This window comes from Hyla sarda, chromosome 1 (assembly GCF_029499605.1).
Source record: "Hyla sarda isolate aHylSar1 chromosome 1, aHylSar1.hap1, whole genome shotgun sequence".
NCBI lineage: Eukaryota > Metazoa > Chordata > Amphibia > Anura > Hylidae > Hyla > Hyla sarda.
In genome coordinates this window covers 38,232,939-38,260,566 of record NC_079189.1, presented here as the reverse complement: position 1 = coordinate 38,260,566, position 27,628 = coordinate 38,232,939, and the positions used below count along the sequence as shown (strand labels likewise).

General features: G+C 42.5%; 1 protein-coding gene across 5 annotated transcripts in view; it reads left to right on the top strand.

Annotated features, from left to right (window-relative positions):
• Nucleotides 1–27,628, top strand: part of RPIA (ribose 5-phosphate isomerase A) — a 102,941-nt gene that overhangs the window by 59,940 nt on the left and 15,373 nt on the right. For all 5 annotated transcript variants that reach the window (XM_056553965.1, XM_056553950.1, XM_056553954.1 and 2 more), the window contains exons 2-8: nucleotides 395–529; nucleotides 15,422–15,482; nucleotides 16,823–16,878; nucleotides 20,986–21,045; nucleotides 22,064–22,128; nucleotides 23,798–23,866; nucleotides 24,885–25,026. In XM_056553965.1, coding sequence (XP_056409940.1) covers nucleotides 437–529; nucleotides 15,422–15,482; nucleotides 16,823–16,878; nucleotides 20,986–21,045; nucleotides 22,064–22,128; nucleotides 23,798–23,866; nucleotides 24,885–25,026 — 546 coding nt within the window. In that variant the 5' untranslated portion in view covers nucleotides 395–436. The remainder of the gene's footprint in view (nucleotides 1–394; nucleotides 530–15,421; nucleotides 15,483–16,822; nucleotides 16,879–20,985; nucleotides 21,046–22,063; nucleotides 22,129–23,797; nucleotides 23,867–24,884; nucleotides 25,027–27,628) is intronic.

Here is a 27,628-nt window from a genome sequence, read left to right as displayed (position 1 = left end):
TATAACTTTTTGTCATTAGTTGATTTAAAAAAAAAATAATAATAATGTTAACCAGCATTAGGCCATACTTTAATATTTGCAAAGGGGCCCTTTCTATGTTTACCTTTTCAATGCAATTTATCCCAACCAGTGTGAATCCAGCTGTAGCAGAACTAAAACTCCCAGCATGCCCGGACAGCCTTCGGCTGTCCGGGCATGCTGGGAGTTTTAGTTTTGCAACAGCTGGAAGAACACTTTCTGGGGAAACACTGCTTTAGTGGGAAGCACGGTGCATTGTAAGCTATAAATCTATGGAATGTGGAACAGCTGTGTCAGAACGTGCGTTGCCTTGTGACTGGGCTGCTGATAAGGGATTTTCTTCGGTCCCAATTATACGGTTATGTTTCCTGTGCAGGTCTGATCCCTTCTAGTCAGATCCTCGTGTTGTGGACTCTGCATGCTCCAACGCCGGCTGCTCACTACAATCTGCAGGATGACTGAAGAGGCAAAGAGACTGGCGGGGTGCGCAGCCGTGGACAATCACGTCAAGGTAAGGAAGAAGCCGGGCTGGGGTTCTTGTAGTGTCTGTACGGCTATGTTCACACGGCGTAATTTCCGAGCAAAATTCTGTGTGAATATTCCACTCGGAAATTTCGCTACAGCAGCGTCCCATTGATTTCAATAGAATTCAATATAATTGATTTCAACAAAATTTCCGGCCTAAGGCTAAAATGAGAAGTGGAAAGAGAAGAAGGGGGAAAAAAAAACTATATATATAAAATATATATTAGACATACTCAAAAAAAAAAAAAAGTCCATGTTTGTCTCCATCCTTCCATGGTATCTGATCTCATGGACTAGTCTGGTTTTTCTGTAGCTGGTCATAGACCCTGGAGTGGTTAAATTTAAAGGGGGTTATCTGGGATTAGAAAAACTGTTGATTTCTTCCAGAAACAGCGCCACCCCTGTACCCAGGTTGTTGATGGTATTGCAGCTCGGTTCCATTGAAGTGAATGGAGACACAACCTGTCTCTGTTCACTTCAATGGAACTGAGCTGCAATACCGCACACAAACTGGGGACAGGGGTGGCGCTGTTTCTGGAAGAAATCAACGTTTTTTTTTCTAATCCCAGATAACCCCTTTAAGCTCTTGTCATGTCTGCATTGTGGTTCCTGTTTCTAATGGAATATTTGATCATTTTATGCCTAACATACACCATTTACTTTATAGTTGGGTTTCCCGGGGCTCAGATGTAGTGTTTATGAACTGATTCATTCATTTCTGCTTTGTAATTAAAGGGATATTGAAAATTATACAAATTTTGTAACTTCTATTTAAAAATAAATAAACATAATAATTAAGCCTCCCAGTTCTTAGCTGCTGTTGTGTCTGATCACAGTGCTCTCTGCTGCCACTTTTGTCTGTTAAGAACTGTCCAGAGCATTAACAAATCCCCATAACAAACCTCTCCTACTCCGGACAGTTCCTGTCATGGACAGAGGTGTCAGCAGAGAGCACTGTGGTCAGACTGGAAAGAACTGAACAACTTCCTCTGTAGTATACAGCAGCTTATAAGTACTGGAAGGATTAAGATTTTTATCTAGAAGTAATTTACAAATTTGTTTTAATTTGTAAATTTAATTAATAATTTTTTATTTTTTTTATTTTCATCAGACACACACCCCTTGGACTGTTACCAAAATTATTGTTGTTAGAATTTTTGTCTGCTTGATACAAGTCTTATCAACTTTTTCAAGATTCCCACGGGAAGGGAAGAACCATAGATAGGTTCCTTATTTGTTAAAATAGACAATTAAAGAGAGTTTCTGCTTTATACATTTTTAAGATTTTTTTATTTTTTAGTTTATTTTTAAGTTTATACAGGTCTGCTTTCTCCAGTCACCACTGGGGCAGTTAAAGGGGTACTCCGCTGCTTAGCAATTGGAACAAACTGTTCCGAAGACTGGAGCCGGCGAAGGTAGCTTGTGATGTCATAGCCCCGCCCCCTCATGACTTAATGCCCCACCTCCTCAATGCAAGTCTATGGGAGGGGGCGTGACAGCTGTCACGCCCCCTCCCATAGACTTGCATTGAGGGGGCAGACGTGACATCAAGAGGGGGGGGCGCTATGTCACAAGCTTCCGGCTCCAGTGTTCAGAACAGTTTGTTCCAAACGCTGAGCAGCAGAGTACCCCTTTTAAGTTAATAACATACTGAACTAAATAATCCATACAGTTGCTTGCATAAGTATTCAACCCCCTTGGACTTTTTGCCTATTTTGTTAGTGAGACAAACAGGAATTTAAAAAAGATGCATGGTACTAGTTTAAATGCCTTTTTATTGTCAGGGCAGGATTTAGAGCATCATGTGCTTGGTGCAGAGATTTCAGTGGGTCAGTGATGCTGCCGGCATCAGCTCCGCCGCTACCACTGCATGCTTTATTTCTACTGTGTGCGTCTTAATGATGCACACATAAAGGCATTTCTACTGGAAATGGTGCCTATGGCCAGCTAGGTAGGTAGCCAACTAAGTGGGTGGCTGGGTTGCTAGGTAGCCAGGTAGGTAGCCCCCCATTTGTGGCAGGATGGAAAATAATAAAAAATAAAAAAACTACTCACCTGTCCAACACCACGATCTCAAATACAGATGGGCAGCGCCACGGTGTGGGGGCAGAGGTTACTTTCTCCTGTCAGTGTAGGCTCCCAGCAAAAAAAACAGCACCACAGGTTGTGTGTGATATTGCAGCTTTGCTCCATGGAAGTGAACGGGACGAAGCTGCAGTACTGCACGCAGCCTGTGGACAGGAGTGGTGCTGTCTTTGCAAAAAAAGAAGCAGCGTTTTTTCTAATCCTGGACAAATCCTTTAACATGCTTTGTTCTGAACTATTCCATTATAGCTCTGGGCGTATGTTTAGGTTCATTGTCCAGCTGAAAGATGAATATTCGTCCCACTCTTAAGCCTTTTGTAGACCTCATTAGATTTTCTTCAAGGATTGCCCTGTATCTTGCTCCATCCATCTTTTCATCAGTTCTGACCAGTTTCTATCTACCTGCTGAAGAGAAGCATGACCACAACATTAAAGGGGAACTCCGCCCCTAGACATCTTATCCCCTATCAAAGGATAGGGGATAAGATGTCTGATCACGGGGGACCCCTGCGATCTCTCTTGCAGCCCCCAGTCATCTGCAGCACGGAGCCACAGATGACTCACGAAACAGGCCAGGGGTTTGTGACGTCACGCCCCACCCCTTAATACAAGTCTATGGGAGGGGGTGTGGCCACCGTCACGCCCCCTCACACAGACTTGCATTAAGGGGCGGGGCTTGATGTCACAAACCGCTGGCCCCTGTATCGTGAGTCATCATTCACGTAGCAAACGTCGGCTCCTTGCTGCAGGAGAGATCGCAGGGGTGCCCAGCGGCGGGAGCCCCGCGATCAGACATCTTATCCCCTGTCCTTGGATAGGGGATAAGATGTCTAGGGGCGGAGTACCCCTTTAAGTCCACACCATGTTTCACTGTGGGGATGGTGTCCTCAGGGTCATGGGCGGTGTTGAGTTTCCGCCACAACATAGCGTTTTGCATCGAGGCCCAAGAGTTCAATATTGGTCTCATCTGACCAGAGCACCTTCTTATACGTCTGCTGTGTCTCCCACATGGCTTGTGGCAAACTCTAAACAGGGATTTCTTGAAGCTGACTATCAAAAACTGCTTTTTTTTCTTGCCACTCTTCCATAAAGGCCAGATTTGTGGAGTTTACAGCCTTATGAACTTAAATGGCATTTCGTAGTCCCATTCACACTGCAGAATTTCCACATCAGTCTTTCCGCTGACAAAATTCTGCATTCTGCAAAAAGAAAGGTCTTGTCCAAAATTTTGCGGAATTCGGAAGCAGAAACCTATTGAAGTGAATTGAGCTTTTTTTTTTTTTTTTTTTTTCTTTTCTCAAAATACTGAATTGATGCAAATTTTGTGTGGAATTCCGTGTGAACTTTTTCCGTACACGGACAATTCCGCATATACGCAGAAGGATGCAGAATTCCACTTTCATGGTGCTCTGTGAGATGTTCAAAGCTTGGGATATTCTTTTAGAACCTAACCTTCCATGTACTTCTCTAAAAATGTTATCCCTGACCTGTTTGGTGAGCTCATTGGACTAAACTGATTGTTTGTTCAGTAATGCTCTTTAACAAACTCTTTGGCCTTCACAGAACAGGTGTGTTTGTACTGTGATTAAATCGCAAACAGATGGACCCTATGTACTAATTATGTGACTTGCAAATGTCAATTGTGAAAGCAATTAGTCTCACCAGGACTTTGTTAGGCTGTGTTCACACGTTCAGGTTTTTAAAGGGTACCTCTCATTTACTTGATACATTTTATAATCCTCCCAGTTCACTGCCCCATCATGATAAACCACCCCCTGCCTTTATTTTTATTATTAGTTTTCTACTTGATATTGCTCTGTATTTTCTGCACAGACTAGGAAGGGGTGTTCCCCAGCAGGCGTGACATCTTCTAAAGCAGGGGTCCTCAAACTTTTTAAACAGGGGGCCAGTTCACTGTCCCTCAGACCGTTGGAGGGCTGGACTATAGTAAAAAAAAAAAAAAAAAAAAATATGAACAAATTCCTATGCACACTGATATATCTTATTAGTGGACTACCCCTTTAAGTACGGAAGTACGCAGCACAGTTTCCGCCAACATTAGGGTGGTAGTATAGTTCCCCCCCCCCCCACATTAGGTTGGCAGTATAGTTTCCCCCACATTAGGTTGTAGTTTCCTGCCCCCCCCCCCCCCCCCCACATTAGGGTGGTAGTATAGTTCCCCCCCACATTAGGGTGGCAGTATAGTTCCCCCACAGACATGCAGCCTCCAGCCATATACAGTGTATGGCTGGAGGCTGTATGCCTGTGTACTGCCCCACTTCAGTGCTCCGTCCACCACTCCTCCAGTCTGGCCATAGCAGTAAGTCCCGGGACCGGAGGAGTGGTGGTCGGAGCACCGAAGCTGACGTGCCACTGGTAAAACTTACCATTCTGGCCAGCGCACGTCCTGCTCGCTGCTCCTCTCCTCCGTTGCAATGGGTGCACACAGTGATGTCCCTGCGTGTGCTACCTCCCGGCGGCCCCCTGCATTTTTAAAGGAAACGCAGGGCTGCAGAGAGGTAAACGGGGCATCACTGTGTCCCGAAACATCTTTCGGGACACGGGGATGTCCTTAGGTGGCGGCAGGTGGGCCGGATAAATGTCCTCGGCGGGCCGCATGTGGCCCGCGGGCTGTAGTTTGAGGACCCCTGTTCTAAAGCCATACTGGGGGAATTTCCTCCCCCACTCTGCTACACACAGCCCAGAGCAGTTCAGTGTGAGATGAGCCATGATTGGAAAAGGCTGCGCACACACCTCTCAGCACTCCAGACTGCATTTCCTGATTTTGGACTTCTGCCAGGCCAGCAGAAGTCCAAAGTCTGTGCAAGAGATAGGAGGAAAAGTGCTCTGGACAAGTAGAGAGAAACCTAGTGGCAGCTTTTTTTTTTTTAAACACAAATAGATCATAGAAAACTTCATTTTTTTTTTTTTTAAACAAAGTACATTAGAAAGATTTTTTTTTTATTTACCATAAGGAGTGCAATAGCAAAAATTAGTTTTAACTACAGTGCCCATTTAATTACTATACTATTATCGAAAACAAAGCCAGGAACAAATTATAAAAGCCTCAATAAAAGAATAGAAAAAGTTGCGCTCACCCGTCAGTAGTTGTGCTTGTAAAAAAAAAATAAAATAAATAGACTTTATTTCATAAAAGTAGATACATGTGCAGTGGGTTAAAACCAATGCACGTGTATCTGCCTTTATGAAAAAAAGTGTTTTTCACAAGCACAACTACTGAGGGGTGAGTGCAACTTTATTGCTGTTCTCATGGACTTTCACATCTGAGAGTATGCACTCCAGTCAAACGCTATAGGTACAGGCTTGTGTCCACCCTTTTGCTGGCAGCTGTTTTTGAAGTAGCAGTGCCGGACTCTCCTATCTGGATTATAGACAGATTATAAAAGGGAGGACAAAGAAGACTGTGGCTTCTCCTCCTTTCAACTCTATACATGGACTTGTGTTCAATTATTGCAATTAAAAACCTGAACTAGTGAACAGGGCCGTTTCTGCCTGTAGGCAAAATTGGCAGCCGCCTAGAGCACCCTCTTGATGGGGCCACTCTGCCCACTGCAAGAAAGTTAGTAACCAGCCAGCATCTGAATCACCCGCCTCTCATACGAAGCACTCGCCCAGTCAGCGAAGAGGGTTTTTTTTTTATTTATTTATTTTTTTTTTTACAGTGTCACCCCAATAGTAGGTGATAACATGAGGAGAAGGTTTGTTATAGTGTCACCCCAGTAGTAAGGAGATTACATGAGGAGGAGGTTTGTGACATTGTGTCATCCCAGTAGTAATGATTAATTTGTGAATAATTTTGAAATCCATAGAAAATTCCCCTCCACATCTAAATAATTGACTATTATGGTTGGTCCTTTACATAAAATCGCAATGAAATAAATTAGAATCTGTAGTTTTATCATGACAAATGTAGACGTCCGGGGGTGGGGGGGGGGGGGTGAATACTTATGCAAGTCGCTGTATGTACTGAGCTCCCTCTAATGGTGGTGGTGGTGGTGGGCAGACAATATAAGCGATGAACTCTGTTCAGGGAATTAGGAGCCCTGTATCAGAAATAAGGTACTTCATCTCCATTAGAGCTTAACCCCTTAAGGACCGGAGGTTTTTCCGTTTTTGCATTTTCGTTTTTTGCTCCTTGCCTTTAAAAAATCATAACTCTTTCAAATTTACACCTAAAAATCCATATGATGGCTTATTTTTTGCGCCACCAATTCTACTTTGTAATGACGTCAGTCATTTTGCCCAAAAATCTATGGTGAAGCGGGAAAAAAAATCATTGTGCGACAAAATTGAAAAAAAAAACACGGTTTTGTAACTTTTGGGGGCTTCCGTTTCTACGTAGTACATTTTTCGGTAAAAATGACACCTGATATGTATTCTGTAGGTCCATACAATTAAAATGATACCCTACTTATATAGGTTTGATTTTGTCGGACTTCTGGAAAAAATCATAACTACATGCAGGAAAATTAATACGTTTAAAATTGTCATCTTCTGACCCCTATAACTTTTTTATTTTTCCTTGTATGGGGCGGTATGAGGGCTCATTTTTTGCGCCGTGATCTGAAGTTTTTAACGGTACCATTTTTGCATTGATAGGACTTATTGATCACTTTTTATTCATTTTTAAATGATATAAAAAGTGACCAAAAATGCATTTTGGACTTTGGAATTTTTTTGCGCGCACGCCATTGACCGAGCGGTTTAATTAATGATATATTTTTATAATTCGGACATTTCCGCACGCGGTGATACCACATATGTTTATTTTTATTTACACTGTTTTTTTTTTTATTGGAAAAGGGGGGTGATTCAAACTTTTAATAGGGGAGGAGTTAAATGATATTTATTCACTTTTTTTTTTTTTTCACTTTTTTTTGCAGTGTTATAGGTCCCATAGGAAAGGGGCCCTCCCGCTGTCCTGTCAGCTGTTCGGGATGCCGCGATTAGCCGCGGCTATCCCCAACAGCCCGACTGAGCTAGCCGGGAACTTTCACTTTCACTTTTAGCCGCACGGCTCAGCTCTGAGCGCGCGGCTAAAGGGTTAATAGCGCGCGGCGCCGCGATCGGCGCTGCGCGCTATTAGAGGCGGGTCCCGGCTTCACTATGACGCCGGGCCCGCCATGATATGATGCGGGGTTACTGTGTAACCCCGCGTTATATCAGAAGAGCAGGACCAAGGACGTACCGGTACGTCCTTGGTCCTTAAGGGGTTAAATATTAAGACAGGCATGAATTGGCATAGAATATCCTGTAAGGTGGACGTGCACAGACCAGCCTTCATGTAGAGTGTACCAAGGGTGTGACGGAGATTATGTCACATTCCAGCGTCCTCAGGCATCCTTCAGGTTGGCATTACTTGTGCTGTAACACAAAGGCCATCGGTTCTGTGTGTATGTACACAAGGTATTAGAACTGCTGCTGTGAGAATGCACTGGTGCCGCCCATTAGAAGCTTTACTTTCCCGTCATGACAGCACCACCAGAGAGAGATATACTCCTCCCCCAAGGACAGGAAACCTAGAGCACAAAAGGAAGCACAACCCTCCATAGCTTCAGTGGTTTCCTGTCCCCATGGGAAGCCTGGAGCAGTCCATGTCCCGGATGGGGATGTGATGGCGATGAGGAGGCCTGGTGGTCGCATCCCTGTGAAGTCAGGGTTAGCAGAGCCTCCAATAGCTCCTGATTGGGAGCTTTCCAGCATTTCCACAGTTGAGATTTTAAATCTCTCGCCGCTCCCAGCCCCCTCCGTCCTTGCTCTAGCATGCTGCGGCTGCATGCGCGTTCTGCTTGGTCGCGGCACATAGTTTTATTCGCACCTGGGAGTTCTCAGGATGTCTGCTGGAGCGGGAATTGTGGGCTCTGGTCGTTTGCTGGGGTTCTGGGGCTTCTGGCTGTGGGGGCGGGTCTGGCATAGTCAGTTTCACTTGCTGTGCACTGGGAGGAGGAAGTCCCGGCCAGAGGTGACGTCAGGCGCCAGGTCATGTTACCGCAGAGCGCGAAGCTTGAAAGGAAATCCTTTTTCTGCATTCCCGCTCCTATGAACCTGCTGGATAGCCGTGCAAGCTATGGTACATCTCTGAAGAGGAGTGCTTCTGGTGAACATTCCAAGTGGTATCGGATGGACTCCCAGACTTCCGTCCACGGTAGTTACCTGGCTGAGGGGGTGAGTGTTGCATAAGTTTTTAAAGCTGTATGCCCTTTTTTTTCTAATGTTAGTCTGCTTTTAATTTAGGGTGATGTCCCCAAAAAGGCCTCTAAGAACAGGGAATGCCCTATATGCAGGTACCTCGTGTCCGGGTAGATACTTTGTTTATATTACAGTACATTTTTCTTGTCACTATTATATTTTCAAAATTATTATTATTTTTTGGGAATTGGGTTGGCCGCGGATTAGGAGAGACCAAATTGTGCGGCTTGTACTAACAGTGAAAGCAGCTAAAACCCCGTCCATACTGATGCAGATGCATAAATCAAATGAAAATTTTTTTTTTCCCCTTTTGTCTCCCCTATACTATACATCCCTACAGGGGATAGCGCTATGTCACCAGATGATGATTCCACAGGAAAACCCTTATTTTTGGTGGAGGACACTGACCAATTAAAAAAAGCGGTCAGATCGTCCACAGGGATGGAAGAGACTAAGGAACAAAAATCGGTCCAGGACATTATGTTTGAGGGACTGGAAATTAAGAAGAGGAGAGTTTTTCCCATTCACAGGACTATCTCTCAATTAATTTCTAGGGTGGGATTGCCCAGATAGTCTTTTATACCAAGGGCCATTTAAAGAAAGTATCTCTTTGATCCTGCAGACTCTAAGTATTGGGATAAGGTGCCCAAAATTGACGTTGCTATTGCTAAGGTGACCAAAAAAGGGCATCACCCTTTGAGGATTTAGGTTCTCTTAAGGATCCGATGGACAGGAAGGCTGAGGGAGTCCTTAAGAGAGCTTGGGAAACGGCTGGTGCTACTTTAAAACCTAATGTGGCAGGTACCTCACGTAGCCCGTTCCCTTATTCTGTGGATAGACCAGTTATCTGCCAACATACAGAATGATGTCCCCCAAAGAGGATCTGTTAGCCTCTCTGCCAGCTATTAGGAAGGTGGCTGCCTTTCTAGCGGATTACTCCTCGGACGCTCTGAGGCTGTTGGCCAGGTCAGGGGCCCTAGTCAACTCAGCTAGAAAGGCGTTATGGATTAAAAGTTGGATGGGAGACAGTAACTGTAAAGCTAAACTTTGTGCAATCCCGTGTGAGGGGAAACTGCTGTTTGGATTGGTCCTATCCGACCTTCTAGATAAAGTGGGGGATAGGAAGAAGGGGTTACCTTTTTCTCAGACCTCTAAAAATCCTCGCCCCTTTTGTTCTAGGGGGAGGAGGGGGGTTACCAAGGTAAAAACAGATCAGTCTTCCAAGTGGAAGTTCTCTAGAAAGAGCAGTGGCCTTCTGTTTAATCAACTCCAGTCCACCTCAAAAAAACCTAATCCCCCCCCAATGACGGGGTCTCTCGAGTGGGTGGCAGGCTGACAGATTTCTGGAATGGGAAAAAATAGCTGGAAGTTCTTGGGTTCGGGACGCTGAAAGAAACTCTTTGGTTGGAATTCTCCAGCCTGTCACCCACTTGATTCCTCATCACAGTGTCAGTCAGGACTTGGAGGGCAGTCCTCCCTAAAAAAGGAAGTGAAGTATCTAGTTCAAAAAGGAATGTTAGTGCCAGTACTAGAGATGAGCGAACTTACAGTAAATTCGATTTGTCACGAACTTCTCGGCTCGGCAGTTGATGACTTTTCCTGCATAAATTAGTTCAGCTTTCAGGTGCTCCCGTGGGCTGGAAAAGGTGGATACAGTCTTAGGAGACTCTTTCCTAGGAATGTATCCACCTTTTCCAGCCCACCGGAGCACCTGAAAGCTGAACTAATTTATGCAGGAAAAGTCAGCAACCGCCGAGCCGAGAAGTTCGTGACGAATCGAATTTACTGTAAGTTCGCTCATCTCTAGCCAGTACCTCTGGGAGAATTAGGACAGGGGTTTTATTCCTCCCACTTCCTAATAAAAAAAGCCAAATGGATCATACAGGCTAATTATAAACCTGAAGCCTCTGAACCGGTTCTTGATCTACAAAAAGTACAAGATGGAGACTATAAAGTCAACAATCAACCTTCTCACAAAGGACTGTTCCATGGTGTGGTGACCCACGGTATATGGCGGGACCACGGGGTGTAGCGGTGTAGGTGGAGGGGCAAGATGGTATTAACCCCCGGGGGAAGGTGTTGTTAACCCCTAATGTTCATGACGCTAGAGTGGTTTTTGGGTACTGGAACCACACAAACTGTATCTCCTCTATTCCAATGGATAAGCAGTGAAAGGAGAGTCCACAACCAAGTTAAGGTTTAACAGAGACTTTACTGAGTTTAGATAGATGGTATTATCTTCAGAGCTAGCCCAGATTCCCAGAGAGGTGGCCAGGAACACAGAAGGACCTCGCAGCTTGCTGGGACCAATTCGACTGGTAATAGACTTTTTAGATCATTATGTTGAAGCTTGACTTTAGACTGGACTTGACTATGGGTAGTGACAGCAGACATAGACTTGGACTTACTGGAATGACTTGAGATCGGAGGCCTTCCAGGTGCTGGACAGTAGCACTGAGATCTCTTGTGTTGGCTGTTCCTCAGCAGGGAGCATAAGAGCAAAAGATGTGGAATTGTAATGGCCACCCCCTTATATAGAGGGGGGGGGGGCTGAGCCAAAGCCCATTGGTCAAGCTGCGGGTCATGTGTTAAACTGGTGCCCTCTGGGTAACATCATGTGAACATAACATATGACATATCACAGGTCCTTTTAGATAACCTCTCACAGGTCCTTTAGGCTAGCTTTACATTAATACACTGACTACAATTTTATGACAATAAATGACATTATAGTAACAGCAGGGGAGACACTGCAGGAGAACCCCCAGGTCACTGAGGTACTCAACCTGACAGGACCTAAGTGTAGTGCAGGACCATGTCCTGTACTGGGACATAAAAATGGCATCACTAGATCTGATGGATGCATACCTGCATGTCCCCATTCATCAGGACTACCAAAAATATCCGAGACTGGCAGTTTATATAGACTCTCTTCTAATGCATTTTCAATTTCGAGCCCTCCCATTTGGAATTGCAGTGGCCCAGAGAGTCTTCACCATGATTATTTCAGAGATGGCGGCCCACATCAGAGAGGAGAGAGGGTTTTTGTTCCTTATCTAGACTATTTCCTTCTGGTTGCCAAGACAAAAGAGAAGGTACAGTGTTTCTTAGACTACACTTTAAAGGTTCTTAATAAATTTTGTTGGTTGGTGATCTGGAAAAAATCCTCTCCTACGTAGCAAAAAATCATTTTGGGGGATTCTTTTTAGACTCCACACTTCAAAAATCTTTTCTACCTGCCCAGAAAATTAACAAACTCCAGTCCTTAGAGAAGTATGAGTCCCCTAGAATTTCTATTAGGAAAGGGATGTCCTTGTTACGCCTCTTTACTTCCGCCATCCCCGCAGTACCCTGGGCCCAGTTTCACTCTAGGTCCCTTCAGTTAGAGATTTTAGATCAGTGGGATGGGTCCCAGGGAGGTTTGGAGAAGGTTATCCTTGGTGGATGTTAACCTGAATAGAGGCCTAGATTGGAAGGTCCATTTGCCCATGGTGATCACTACTGATGGAGACCTTCAGGGTTCTTGGGATATGGAGGTTAAGCTTACCTCCTCTAACTATAAGGAGTTGTTAGCCATACTTTGTGCCTTGCAAGCTTTAGGTCCCGCTATCTAAATATCAGGATGTTAGGATACGTTCAGATAACACTACTGCTGTATCCATTATTAATAGGCAGGCTACGACTAGAAGTGCTAATCTAATGATGTTATCTTTTCTGATATTTTTTCGTTGAATCTTTTTTCGTTGACTCAGGTGAATCCATCTCAGCTGTTCACTTAAAGGGAGAGCTAAACTTCAGGGCAGACTTCCTGAGCAGGCATCAGGTTTGACAGGGAGAGTGGCAGTTGAACCCGAAGGTTTTCCAGAAAATCTCAGCTCTGTGGGGCCTCCATAGGTGGACTTATTTGCCACCAGACAGAACAGGATCATCAGGAAGATCAGGGAGGACAGGGCAAGAGTGATTCTGATTGCCCCCTTCTGGCCCCAGAGGGCGTGGTTCTCCTGTGTAAGCACCATGTCAGTATCTTGGGTCCTTCCAGAAGTCCCGGACCTCCTGACACAGGGTCCGCTTCTACATCCAGAAGTGCAAAGTCTACACCTGATGGCCTGGTTCTTGAGAAGCTAATCCTAAAAGCTAAGGGCCTCTCTGAAGCAGTGATTGACACCCTTCAGGCCAGCAGAAAGACTGACCACCAAGATTTACTTCAGAGTCTAGAAGAAGTTTTTTGAGGTGGTAGGCCTTTCTAATATAGACTTTGACAAGCCCAACATAGCAGCTTTCTTAGCCTTTCTTCAAAAGGGCCTTGAAAAAGGTTTGAGGGTGGCCACTCTTAAGGTACAGGTGTCTGCCTTAGGTGCTCTCTTCAGTCAAAAAATTGCTGACCACCCATGGATTATAAGATTTTTTTTATTTTTGTTTAGATCTGTCAACAGGTTAATTGTCAAAAAGTATTAAGACTCCAGCTTGGGATCTCTCGGTGGTTCTTTTGAGTAAACAGCCTTTTGAGAGCTTGTCTGAGATTCTGCCGTCAGTTCTGACTCCAAAGACTGTCTTCTTAGTGGCTATTGCATCAGCCAGGCGGGTAGGAGAGCTAGCGGCCTTATCATTTAAAGAACCATATACAAGAATCCTGGATGACAGAATTGTAATCAGTCCAGATCCTGCCTTTCTACCAAAGGGGGTATCTGCCTTCCATATGTCTCACGAAATTGTTCTCCCCTCCTTCTGTGCCAACCCATCTAATGTTACAGAAAGGTCCTATCGTAACTTAGTTGTCAGGAGGTGTCTGTTAGAGTGCACTGATAGGACAAAAGAATTTAGATCAGATAGACTTTTTTGTCCAGTTTTCAGGGCCTAACAAGGGAAATAGGGCTACTAAAGATTCCCTTTCTAGGTGGATTTGTCACATTATCTCTTCTGCCTATCTATCAGCAGAGCTTTCTCCTCCAGATAATCTAAAAGATCATTCCACTATGGATAAAGCCTCCTCTTGGGCTGAAAGGAGAGGGGCCTCTATTGAGCAAATCTGTAAAGCGGCCACTTGGTCGGCGCCACACACTTTTTTCGGCACTAGAGGCTTAACTTTTATTATTTTTTCTTCTTTCTTTTGGGTGTAAGCTCCTGCAGGCGGTGGTCCCACACTAATTCTGGTACTCTTGTACTCTCTCTGGTGGTGCTGTCGTGACTGGGTGGAAATCCGGTAATTACTCACCGGTAATTCGGGTTCCTCGTAGTCACGACAGCACCACGGCATTCCCGTCCCTTTTAATTTCTGTGCACTGGGTTTCTTGTTTACACGGGTGAGAGAAGAAAACTAAATGTGGATGTATATACCTTGATATATTTCATGGAGAGGGAAAGAAGACCTATTTTCTTCTACCATTATTCTATTTTAAGCCAAAAAAGCAGACAGAAATAAATAGGATAGTAGGTATATAGCACAATAAAAACTACTGGAATACCCCCTATGTAAGTAAAGCCTGTTGGTAAGAAACAGACCCCCAACTAACCATAAAACCAAAAAGCAAAGCAATGGAGTCACTGAATATTGGTAAAACCAGAACAATTTTTATTGGTATGCATTAAAAACCAAACACATATATAATGGAGCAAAAGACATAAAAAAATGCGGACGAAGGACAGCGTGCCTAAACGCGTGTTGGAGTGGCGCCATCCTGGCCCCTGCATTGCATCGTTTGCCATTTTGGTTTTGTGGGTATCATTCCTTGTATTGTATATTCTTGCACTTTGCACCTTTTTGTTATGATCCGTTACCGCTAGCACACAGCGCTTTACTTGTTACGCCCTTTCATGCATCTACGCACACAGGATGCCGGTGCTTATTAATACTTAGTATTATGAGGTAGGCCCCATGATTATCATCCTATTCATGCAGGGTGTCCGGTGATGCCACATTTTTTTGTCTTTTCCTCCTCCATTATATATGTGTTTGGTTTTTTAATGCATACCGATAAAATTGTTCTGGTTTTACCAATATTCAGTGACTTCATTGCTTTGCTTTTTGGTTTTTCATTATTCTATTTTGTAGATTTACTTTGACTAGATGGTGTCCTTCTTATTTTTTGTAGTTTATTTTATTTATAGAAAGTCAATTTAATTTGTAGGTTCTTAATGGGTCTCGGTAATTCACTGAGGCTATGGAGGGTTGTGCCTACTTTTGTGCTCTAGGTTTCCTGTCCCTGGGGGAGGAGTCCATCTCTCTCTGGGGGTGCTGTTGTGACTAGGAGGAAACAGAATTACCGGGGATTAATTACCGCCTTTTACTGTGACATTCTTCCATCTTTCCTTTATTTCCAATAGATTACATGTATGAGTGTATGATCCCATTAATGGGTGCAGGTACATGCTCCCTCATATGGTCCTCACCTTTTTTGGTTTTTATTCTTCCTTTTACTAGCATTGTCCTATTTTACCCCTTTCTGCTTTTACTAATGCGTATCTGGCACTTTTCACTATATATGTGTTCCATAGAACAATGAATAGTGCCCTATAAATATATTGTATAATAAATCATCTGCTCTTTGTGGAGTGGATTATAATAATCTGTTCCTTCTCTTTCCAGAATAATCAGGTGCTCGGCATTGGAAGTGGCTCCACCATTGTCCACGCTGTGAATCGATTAGGTGCGTTCTTATCTCCAATGTAGACATGTAAAAGAATGGAACAAAAAGAATCTTAAAGGAAGTAACAAGTCCAGTTGAGAAATTGATGCAGATCTGACCCTAACCTGTGGGCATAAGTGTGAACAGTAACCGAGTTTCCAGACAACTTATGATAAATAATAAAACTAGTTTAATACAGCAACAAATGGACGTGTTTCGAGGAAATGGCACCTCTCTTTGTCAGGTCCTTACATGATACATAAATACAGGCATAAAAACTGCAAACCTGACTGACCCCAGGTCAACATGACGCGACATGAGGTTTATTCTACGTGTCAAACTGTCAATCCTACACCAAGGCAAGACCAAAGGGTATGGAAGAGCAGATAGTGTATGTATCATATAAGGATCTGATGAAGAGGGTTGCTCTCTCCTCAAAATGTGTTGTCCATTTGTAGTTGTATTAAACTAATGTTATTATTTATCAGTTAGTTATCCATTCTTTAGACTGGACTTGTTCAGCCGAGAAAATGGACAACTTGCTTATAAATAATATTAGTTTAATCTTAACTCCTGACAAACACTTGGCTTTAGTTTAGGATGTTTCCTCTTTACATATATTAAAGGGGTACTCCGCCCTTAGACATCTTATCCCCTATCCAATGGATAGGGGATACGATGTCTGATCGTGGGGATCCTGCTACTGGGGACCCCCACGATCTCCCTGCGGCACCCGACGTTCATTTAGAGCGCTGGGTGCAGCGCCAGAGGCTTGTGATGTCACGGTCATGCCCCACTCGTGATGTCACGGCCACACCCCCTCAATGCAAGTCTATGGGAGGGGGCGTGACAGCTGTCACGCCCCCTCCCGTAAACTTGCATTGAGGGGGCGTGGCCGTGACATCACAAGCCTCTGCCCCAGCATCGCCAGTCATCCAGCACGGAGTGAAGTTCGCTCCGTGCACCGGATATCTGGGGTGCTGCAGCCGAGATCGCAGGGGTCCCCAGCAACGGGACCCCAGCGATCAGACATCTTATCCTTTTGGATAGGGGATAAGATGTCTAGGGGCGGCGTACCACTTTAAGCTCTGCTCTATTACAGCAAACATCCCAACATTAGACACCGAAGGAAATCCACCTCATCGGAGTGCAGCATAAAAACTGGAACATTATTCAAGATGCTGCAGCAACCTAGCCTTCTCCCCCAGTGTCAGACTGTTCAACCAGAGTAGCAGAGGACCCACTCAAGTGAATGGGGAACATTTCATTGTGTTTATCAGTGGGTGCCCCAGTCTATAACAGTTTGTAGACAACCAGATCTAGAATCTCTCTAAACTTTCTTTTTTTTCCCCTCATTGTAGCTGAGCGGGTGAAGAATGAAAACCTCCACGTCTTCTGTGTCCCCACATCCTTCCAGGTAAGGGCTTGTCTTATCTACTTTCATCATGCCTGCATTATTATCAGTTCTTTCCCTACGATACAGCCGGTCATCTCCTTCACCTCCATGTGAGGAGACTCTACTGGTCCCATCCATGTTGTAGAGTCCAGAAGTAATAATAGGATCCGGTAAGATATTGTGATGGTACCTGAGGTCTCAGTCTTATAATCTATTAGCTATATGTATAAATAGGACTAAGCAGCTCACCAGGACTGCCTCCCCCTCCCTCCTACCGCTACTGTATTGGTTATTGTGCAGACCGCGCATAGCTCTTAACCAACCTGTATACTGTATGGAGCCACTGAAGGATATTTCTAGAGATTCTAACTAGAGATGAGCGAACTTACAGTAAATTTGATTCGTCACGAACTTCTCGGTTTGGCAGTTTATTACTTTTCCTGCGTAAATGAGTTCAGCTTTCAGGTGCTCCCGTGGGCTGGAAAAGGTGGATACAGTCCTAGGAGACTCTTTCCTAGGACTGTATCCACCTTTTCCAGCCCACCGGAGCACCGGAAAGCTGAACTAATTTATGCAGGAAAAGACATCAACTGCCGAGCCGAGAAGTCCGTGACGAATCGAATTTACTGTAAGTTCGCTCATCTCTAATTCTAACAAATCTATTCATGGTATTAGGAAAATGCTTGGTGAATGTTCCACATCTTGCACATGGTTTTTATTAAATTTCATTGACTGAGAGAGGGACAGAAGAAGTGCATAGCTACTCCTCCTACTCTGGTCATTGCAGAGATGTAACTTAAAGGGGTACACCGGTGGAAAACTTTTTTTTTTTTTTTTAAATCAACTGAGGCCAGAAAGTTTAACAGATTTGTAAATTACTTTTACTTAAAAATCTTAATCCTTCCAGTACCTATTAGCAGCTGTATAATACGAGTAAATTCTTTTCTTTTTGGATTTATTTTCTGTCACGACCACAGTACTCTCTGCTGACACCTCTGTCCAGAGCAGGAGAAAATCCCCATAGCAAACATATGCTGTTCTGGACAGCTACCAAAATGGACAGAGGTGTCAGCAGAGAGCACTTGGTCAGAAAGGAAAAGAAATCCAAAAAGAAAATAATTTCCTCTGTAGTATACAGCAGCTGATAAGTACTGGAAGGATTAAGAATTTTTTTCTTTTTTTATATAGAAGAAATGTGTTCAACTGGTGCTAGAAAGTTAATAAAAAAAAAAAAAATGTTTTCCACTCCTTTAAAGCTCTAATGCTCTAATTAAAGGGGTATTCCAGTTAAAAAAAAAAAAAAAAAAAAAAACTTTTTTTCACATCAACTGGCTCCAGAAAGTTAAACAGATTTGTAAATTACTTCTATTAAAGCAATCTTATTCCTACCAGTACTTATCAGCCATTGAAGTTGAGTTGTTCTCTTCTGTCTGTCCACAGTGCTCTCTGCTGACACCTCTGTCCATGTCAGGAACTGTCCAGAGCAGGATAAAATCCCCATAGCAAACAAATGCTGCTCTGGACAGTTCCTGAGACAGACAGGTGTCAGCAGAGAGCACAGTTGTCAGACAGACAACTCCACTTCAGCAGCTAAGTACTAGTAGGATTATGATTTTTTAATAGAAGTAATTTACAAATCTGTTTAACTTTCTAGAGCCAGTTGATATGAAAAAAAAAAAGTTTTTTTTAACTGGAATAACTCTTTATAATATTCTTTAACAAAAAAAACGCATTTACTATTCATCTTATATGGCAGAGAGCCTTCTGGGTCCCCTTAGGCATAGGGGGTTGAGTGGGACAGCCTTTTGAACCCCCAATAGCTCAGCACAGCAATGGGAGGGGATGAAGAATGTTTACCAAGGATCATCTACAAGAACACTGAAGGAAGACTGGATGGCAGGGACATAAACCACATGGCTATTAATGGTGTACATAAAAGATGGGGGACCCCATAGCAAATCTCCAAATGGACCTCCTATTATGGGGTCTGGTTTAGCCCCCAGAATAGAAAGGTCTGGTGTTTATTTCCCCTTGCCTTCCATGACCCATTGGTCAATACCCCCCTCCATTAATTTGCTGACAATGCAGATAACTGGAGAGAAGAGTTCTGCACAGTTTCTTGCCAATAGATAAAGGAATGGGCACCAGGGTGGATCCAAGGGCCACAGATCGGCCACTATGGTCCGTACACTCCAACTATTAATGGTAGCGGTCAGACAGCTAATCCTGTAAGGACAGAAGTCTGGAGGATGAATGGCTGTGCTTGGAGATCAGGACTGCACTGAGGGACTCCTGAGTGCTGAGAAATCTTCATAGGTAGTTGGAGCTACACTTAAAAGGTGCTGGCTATACTTATAAGAGAAGCTGTATTATTATTATTATTACAGTATTATTATAATATTATTATTATTATTATTAAAATATATATATATATATATATATATATATATATATATATATATATATATATATATATATATATATATATATATATATATATATATTATATATATATATTTATAATAATATAATTTTTTTTTTTTTTTTTTTTTTCTTCCAGAAACAACACCACTCCATGGGCTGTGTCTGGTATTGCAGCATTTATTTTAATGGGTATTATCTGTAATACCAGGCACAGCCTAAGAGTAAGGGTGGCAGCGTTTTTGGATGGGAAAAAAACAGAGCCTTGTTTATGATTTTGGAGAACAACACTTTATGCTGAATATGGTGTCTCCAGCTCTCGGACATGAAGCCAACTGATGTCCTACAGTGATGTCTTCCTCCCCCGGTTCTGTCTAGTATATATGTTTTAGTACCTGGATTAGAATGTTTTGCGCTATTCTTTGGTCTGCAGTGACACTTTGGTAACCGTTTGCTTGATAACTCAGGGCTGTTTAGGAATTTCAAGATTATTTGTGCTACTTCAAGGTTACAATACAATTTTCTTCTTCTTCTTTCCTGGTATTCTGCAGGGTCACCCTTATTCTTTAGGCTATATTCACACTTATTTTTTAAATTTATTTATTTTTAATCTAGTGCGGAGCCTTAGAAGATAAGACTTTTTGCATGTAAAAAAAGGCAAATGTGTTTGTTTGTTTATTTATTAATTTTTTTAAGCATTTGGGCATTTTTTTTTTTCTTTGCTAAATTTTCGGACCTTTTTTCAAGGCTAAACCTAAAACTTTAAAGGGGTACGCCGCCGCTCAGCATTTGGAACAAACTGTTCCGAATGCTGGAGCCGGCACCGGGAGCTTGTGACGTCACAGCCCCGCCCCCTCATGACATCACGCCCCACCCCCTCAATGCAAGTCTATGGGAGGGGGCGTGACGGCCGTCACGCCCCCTCCCATAGACTTGCAATGAGGGGGCGGGGCATGACTTTATGAGGGGGCAGAGCTATGACATCCCAAGCTCCTGGCTCGAACGTTTGGAACAGTTTGTACCAAACGCTGAGCAGCGGAGTACCCCTTTAAAACATCTGTTTTCAAATTGAATTATTTAAAAAAAAAAATATTAAATGCAGAAAATATGTGACAGAAATACAGCAATAAAACTTCACAGTGCGGGGGACCTATTCAAAAAATGTAGCACCACTTTTTTCACATTATCTGCACCACATTAGGGTAAAATGTGGCGCAACATTACTTTCGGAAAACAAATTTTAAAAAAATAATCCAAATGTGTTCATAGCCTTTATATGTCATCCTGCATGTAACTTTTTTTTTTCTGAATGCATTGTCTATGGACTGAACAGGTGTGTATTAGAGATGAGCGAACTTACAGTAAACTCGATTCGTCACGAACTTCTCGGCTCAGCAGTTGATGTCTTTCAGGTGCTCCGGTGGGCTGGAAAAGGTGGATACAGTCCTAGGAAAGAGTCTCCTAGGACTGTATCCACCTTTTCCAGCCCACGGGAGCACCGGAAAGCTGAACTAATTTATGCAGGAAAAGTCATCAACTGCCGAGCCGAGAAGTTCGTGACGAATCGAATTTACTGTAAGTTCGCTCATCTCTAGTGTGTATTTTCTGGTCACGTTTTTTTTTGTGTTGATTATTATTATTATTATTATTATTATTATTATTATTATTATTAATTTTTTTTTTTTTTTTTTTTTTTTTTTCCCACAGGCTCGGCAACTGATCCTGCAGAATGGATTAACCCTGACTGACCTAGAGAGACACCCTGAGGTAAGCTTGGAATGTTACCCACATTTATTATGAGAATTTATTACTTCCGTGGAAGAAAGAAGTCCCAGGAATTATCACAGAGTCTGTTGAATTTTAATTTATTTATTTAAAAAAATTATATATTTTTTTGTATTAGTCAATGTGCATCCCACTAAATCATAAGTAGTATAATATTGAACTGTACAGGACTGTACATAACCTCTCTGTATGTTACCGGAGCTGCAAGACCTTAACTTACCGTACATGTTCCAGCTCTTAAAGTTTTAAAGTTTTTTTTTTTTTTATACAGATTTGTAAATTACTTCTATTAATAAATCTTAATCCTTCCAGTACTTAACAGCTGCTGTATGCTCCAGAGGAAGTTGTGTGGTTCTTTCTAGTCTGACCCCAGTGCTCTCTGCTGCCACCTCTGTCTGGAGCAGGAGAGGTTTGCTATGGGGATTTTCTCCAGCAGAATTGTCAGCAGAGAGCACTGTGGTGAGGCTGCAAAGAACTGCTCTTTACAACTTGCTATGGAGCATACAGCAGCTGGTCAGTACTAGAAGGATTAAATTATACAGATGTTTAAATAGAAGTAATTTACAAGTCTGAGGGATTTTGAGCTCTGTAGTGAAACCTAAACCTTAGCTAGTATGTCCTATCTGATTTAGAGGGTATACATACATTTTTTATTATTATTATAATTTTTATTTTTTTTAAGTACAGACCTCTCTGCTGCTCAATGTTTGGAACAAACTGTTCCGAACGCTGGAGCCAGCGCAGGGAGCTTGTGAGGTTATAGCCCCGCCCCTCATGACGCCACATCCCGCCCCCTCAATGCAAGTCTATGGGAGGGGGCGTGACGGCTGTCACGCCCCCTCCCATAGACTTGCATTGAGGGGGCGGGGTGGGACATAATGAGGGGGCAGGGCTATGATGTCATGAGTTCCCTGCGCCGGCTCCAGCGTTCGGAACTGTTTGTTCCAAACACTGAGCAGCGGAGTACCCCTTTAATTCATTCTATGTGTCTCCAATACAGCTTGATGTAGCTATCGATGGCGCCGATGAAGTGGATTCTGAACTCAACCTCATCAAAGGCGGAGGGTAATGTATACTCCTAGTTACTACCAGAGGCAATCAACCTAAAATATTCTGCTAGAACATTCTAGAAATGTGTCATTGAAGGTTTACAAGCGGAGGTTAGATTTTCTAAATATCAAAATGGAGACCTTGCATTCACCAATTGAAATTGCAAAGGTTTTTTGAAAGGGACACATTTTAAAGGGAATAGATTTTTGGTGCCCTATTTTTTTATTTTTTTATTTTTTTTTTCTTCTAATTTTCAATTTTACTATATATTTTATAATCCTCCTGAAATCTTGCAGTTTCCAATCTGGCCACCAGGTTTAAAACTGAGACTTCCTGTTCTGTACAGATCTTTTTCCTCGTGACAGACAGGAGCAAAGTGTAAGGTGACGCTAGTATATAGATAACACTGGATCAACCACCATTCACAACAGAGATCAGCCCCCTCCCTGTAGAATGACCTCCGAAAAAGGTCACACCTGCGAGAGGTGGATGATGATCTTACAATGTAAAGATTTATTTAAAGGGGAACCTCTGACTAAAAATACAGTCTGATCTACAGACATCATGTAATCCTCGTGACAGACAGGAGCAAAGTGTAAGGTGACGCTAGTATATAGATAACACTGGATCAACCACCATTCACAACAGAGATCAGCCCCCTCCCTGTAGAATGACCTCCGAAAAAGGTCACAAAAAATTCCCTGCAGCATCTCCAATTTATCGAACAGGTCCTGTCTGTTGCTGTTCATAGGTCCTGCTATAAAACAGATCACTGAATGCTGTTAAAACAGCTAAGGCAAGATGTTTGCCCCCATAATAATAATGCACTAAAAAATAAAATCAGAAAATAAAAAGATTAGAACAAAAAGAACATATTTCAGTATCTGTCTGAAGTATCTGTCAGATAGTAGCTGGTTGTGCCAAGTCCTTTATTGTAATTGCTGATTACAGGTAAGTCTTTGGAACTATAAACTGCGAGAGGTGGATGATGATCTTACAATGTAAAGATTTATTTAAAGGGGAACCTCTGACTAAAAATACAGTCTGATCTACAGACATCATGTAATCCTCGTGACAGACAGGAGCAAAGTGTAAGGTGACGCTAGTATATAGATAACACTGGATCAACCACCATTCACAACAGAGATCAGCCCCCTCCCTGTAGAATGACCTCCGAAAAAGGTCACAAAAAATTCCCTGCAGCATCTCCAATTTATCGAACAGGTCCTGTCTGTTGCTGTTCATAGGTCCTGCTATAAAACAGATCACTGAATGCTGTTAAAACAGCTAAGGCAAGATGTTTGCCCCCATAATAATAATGCACTAAAAAATAAAATCAGAAAATAAAAAGATTAGAACAAAAAGAACATATTTCAGTATCTGTCTCTAATCAGGAAATAAAATCTGATGTATTTTTAATCCCTGATGTCACATACAGCATTTTTTGAAAAATTCCTAATTTTAATGGATTTTTTGGGGGCCAAAGGCAGAAATGGATCCAACAGGAAGGAGAAGTATAAGTTCCCTATATAATTTTTTTGCAAAAAAAAAACAACAAAAAAACAACTTGTATAAAAAAAAACCTGCTGCATTTTTCCAACAATTGCTTTGTATGACACCAGTGTGTACTGTAAAGACCACAGTTGCTTTATTTTTTATATAATTTTTTTTCTCCATCCTACAGGGGATGTTTAGCCCAAGAGAAGATAGTAGCTGGTTGTGCCAAGTCCTTTATTGTAATTGCTGATTACAGGTAAGTCTTTGGAACTATAAACTGCGAGAGGTGGATGATGATCTTACAATGTAAAGATTTATTTAAAGGGGAACCTCTGACTAAAAATACAGTCTGATCTACAGACATCATGTAATCGAGCAAGAGAAGCCGAGCAAATGGTTATATGGGTTTGTGAGAAAAGGTTAAGGATAACTTATCATTTATTCATGTAAATCTCTCATCATTCTGGCTAAGTAGTCAAGTGGGCGGTCCTACTTGATGATTGACATCTCTCTTTATATGCACAGAAGTACAAAGAATAATAGTAGGCACTCCCCCTCCCATAGTCACGCCCCTTCCCTTAGACTTGCTTTGTGGGGCGGGGCGTGACGTCACATGGGGCGGAGTTGTGACGTCATGATACTCGATCCTGAGGTCGGGAGGCATAAGATTTGGAGCCTCCAGCACTTCCTGCAGTACTCACAGGTGGGTCCTGCATGCTAGATTGCGGGGGTCCCGCCGCTGGGGATCAGACATCTTATCCCCTATCCTTTGGACAGGGGATAAGATGTCTTGGGCTGGAGTACCCCTTTAAGCATGGCAAGTCTGGTAGAGGGGTATATGGGAACAGCGAAGGTGTTCCTATGGTAACTATGCAGAATTGCCTTTAAAATTTTGGAAAAGCTCAGCTGAGATCTTGGCTTAGAAGGTGAAGGGAATTATGGGTTCAGGACCCTTAGCTTGAGTGGTGAGCGGCTCTGAAAGTCCCAACCTATCGGTGCATTATAAAAACAGTCCTTCGATGCCGGTGATCATGGTGTCTATCTACTATGGTGGCTTTGTAGGGAAGTGAAGTGCAGATTCTTGGAGATTGTAGTTGATCTCTGGGGGGTGGGGGCAGGGGGTCTCAACAATGTACTAGATCGTCAACATTCCTTGTGGAGACCTCTCTAAGAAATAGAGAGCCCTTTTTATATAGATGTTTTTATTTTGGGTAGAGGACCCATTTTTTTTCAGCATTTACCATAACCTATGTATCCTGTCTATTACTAAACAGGAAGGATTCTAAGAACTTTGGAGACCAATGGAAGAAGGGCATCCCTATAGAAGTATTCCCTATGGCTTACGTTCCAGTGACTAAAACAATTCAGCAGAGATTTGGGGGCGTGGCCGAACTGAGGATGGCCGTCAGTAAAGCTGTAAGTTACAAAGAATACAGGCACCAGAGATTCCAGCTAAAATTGGGAAGGGAGCAGTGCTAGTCTACAAAATGGTTATAGTTTGGTATACTGAGAGATCACATCTGTAGAGGGGACTGGGGAAAGCCGTTCATAGGAGGTACACCAGAGTACCCCTTTAACAGAGTTTTCCTGTGAGAATACCCTTTTTTTATTAGGTCTAGAGATGAGTGAACTTATAGTAATTCGATTCGTCATGAACTTCTCGGCTCGGCAGTTGCTGACTTTAGCCTGCATAAAGGAGTTCAGCTTTGAGGTGTTCCGGTGGGCTGGAGACTCTCTCCTAGAACTTAATCCACCCTTTTCCAGCCCACCGGAGCACCTGAAAGCTGAACTCATTTATGCATGCTAAAGTCAGCAACTGCCAAGCTGAGAAGTTTGTGATGAATCGAATTACTGGAAGTTCACTCATCTCTAATTAGGTCCCCATAATTTTAGCTGTTTTACTTACTGCTGGGTCCCACAGCAATTGGCTGTAGTCACCTTAGGGAATCTGGCTTCGGGTGTTTAATTTTCCTGCAGCACCCCTATAGGGGACATAAAGTATTACACATTTTACATTACACTCCTGTAATGTCTTGTTCCACTTGGTCCTCCAAAGTGCAATGTACACTTTTCTTATTCTGAACTGGGACGCAAATTTTTTACAATTTCCTAATTGTTTCTGTTGTGCTACTGTTTGTTGTTTGATTTAAACTACATTTATATATATATATATATATATATATATATATATATATATATATATATATAGTGGCAAGGAAAGGGTGTATTTCCCTTGCTAACTCTGCAGAATCCACCTGTGGCCTGATTAATGAGGTATCAGGAAGGGGAAGTGTGCTTAAAAGGAAAAGAAACAGAATAGTTGGGGTACAGTATGCTGGCTGTTAGAGGGGGAGACACACGGGCCCTGTTTAGGTAACACGCAGAAGGGGCTGCGAGTGGTCCAAGAAGTGGTGTGAACTGTGAGTAGCAGGTTGCAGGAGACACATATTTAACTGGCTGAGGGTAGCTCACCAGTTGATAGTCAGGGCATGCTGATATGTGTAGTCAGTGACCAGACGATCTAGGACTTTATTTTGTTCCTGTTTATGTTCCTGCAACCTGTGGAAATAAAGCTGGCGAGGAGCCAGACTTGTATGCGGAACTGTGGTCTGCTGTGTTATTGTGAGGAACGTGTCCAGTGGCAAGTGACCAGGACGATCCCAGAGCTAATCCCCCAAGGAGGAATCCTTACAATGTATATATGTGTGTATGTGTGTATGTGTGTATATATATATATATAATATATACACACACACTAGTGTATGGAAATGTAGTTTAAAGCAAACAACAAACAGTAGCACAACAGAAACAATTAGGAAATTTTAAAAACTACCATAAAGTATGAAAATAAGAGTTAACCATGTAGAACCTTTATAGAATAAAAAAAAAAAAAAAAAAACATTCCTAGTCTACTATACTAGCAACTTTTTCTTTTCTTTCCCCTTCATTATTGTATCATTAGCAAGTTTGGATCCCAATCACAAACTGTAATTGTCAAAATAAGAGGGTACAGTAATTCCTCATAGGGTAATACAGTGAATGGCAAAAAAAAAAGAACCTGGGTACCTGTCTCAATCCTTCACATATTGTATGAATAAAACTAGAGTCTTGACCAAGCAATTCACTTGTCTTTGTGCCTTTATTGGTATAATCAAGTGCGACCTATTTCTGGGAATATAGCACATTCGGCATCTCTGAGGAAGGTGCTAGATGCCTAGAAACACGTTGTGCCAAGACTCTATTTTTGGTTTACACATGAAAGATACCAGGTTCTTTTTTCACTAATCACTGCAAAATGAGAGGGTGACACTGGAAGGCTGGCACTGAGATGGTCTTTCCAGTGTTTTAATATGTGGTTAGCTTCTTAAATATATATTGTATATTATTTATATTAATAGAAATTATAATAGATTATTATACAGTCAGGTCCATAAATATTGGGACATTGACACAATTAAAAATTTTTTGGCTCTATATACCACCACAACGGATTTGAAATGGACAAGATGTGCTTTAACTCCAGACTGTCAGCTTTAATTTGAAGGTATTTACATCCTAATCAGGTGAACGGTGAAGGAATTACAACAGTTTGCATATGTGCCTCCTACTTGCTAAGGGACCAAAAGCAATGGGACAGAATAATAATCATAAATCTAACTTTCAATTTTTAATACTTGGTTGCAAATCGTTTCCAGTCAATTACAGCCTGAAGTCTGGAACACATAGACATCACCAGATGCTGGGTTTCATCCCTGGTGATGCTCTTCAAGGCCTCTACTGCACCTGTCTTCAGTGTCTGCTTGTTCTTGGGCCATTTTCCCTTCAGTTTTGTCTTCAGCAAGTGAAATGCTCAATCGTATTCAGGTCAGGTGATTGACTTGGCCATTTCATAACATTCCACTTGTTTCCCTTAAACTCTTTGGTTGTTTTTGCAGTTTGCTTTGGGTCATTGTCCATCTGCACTGTGAAGCACCGTCCAATGAGTTCTGAAGCATTTTGCTGAATATGAGAAGATAAT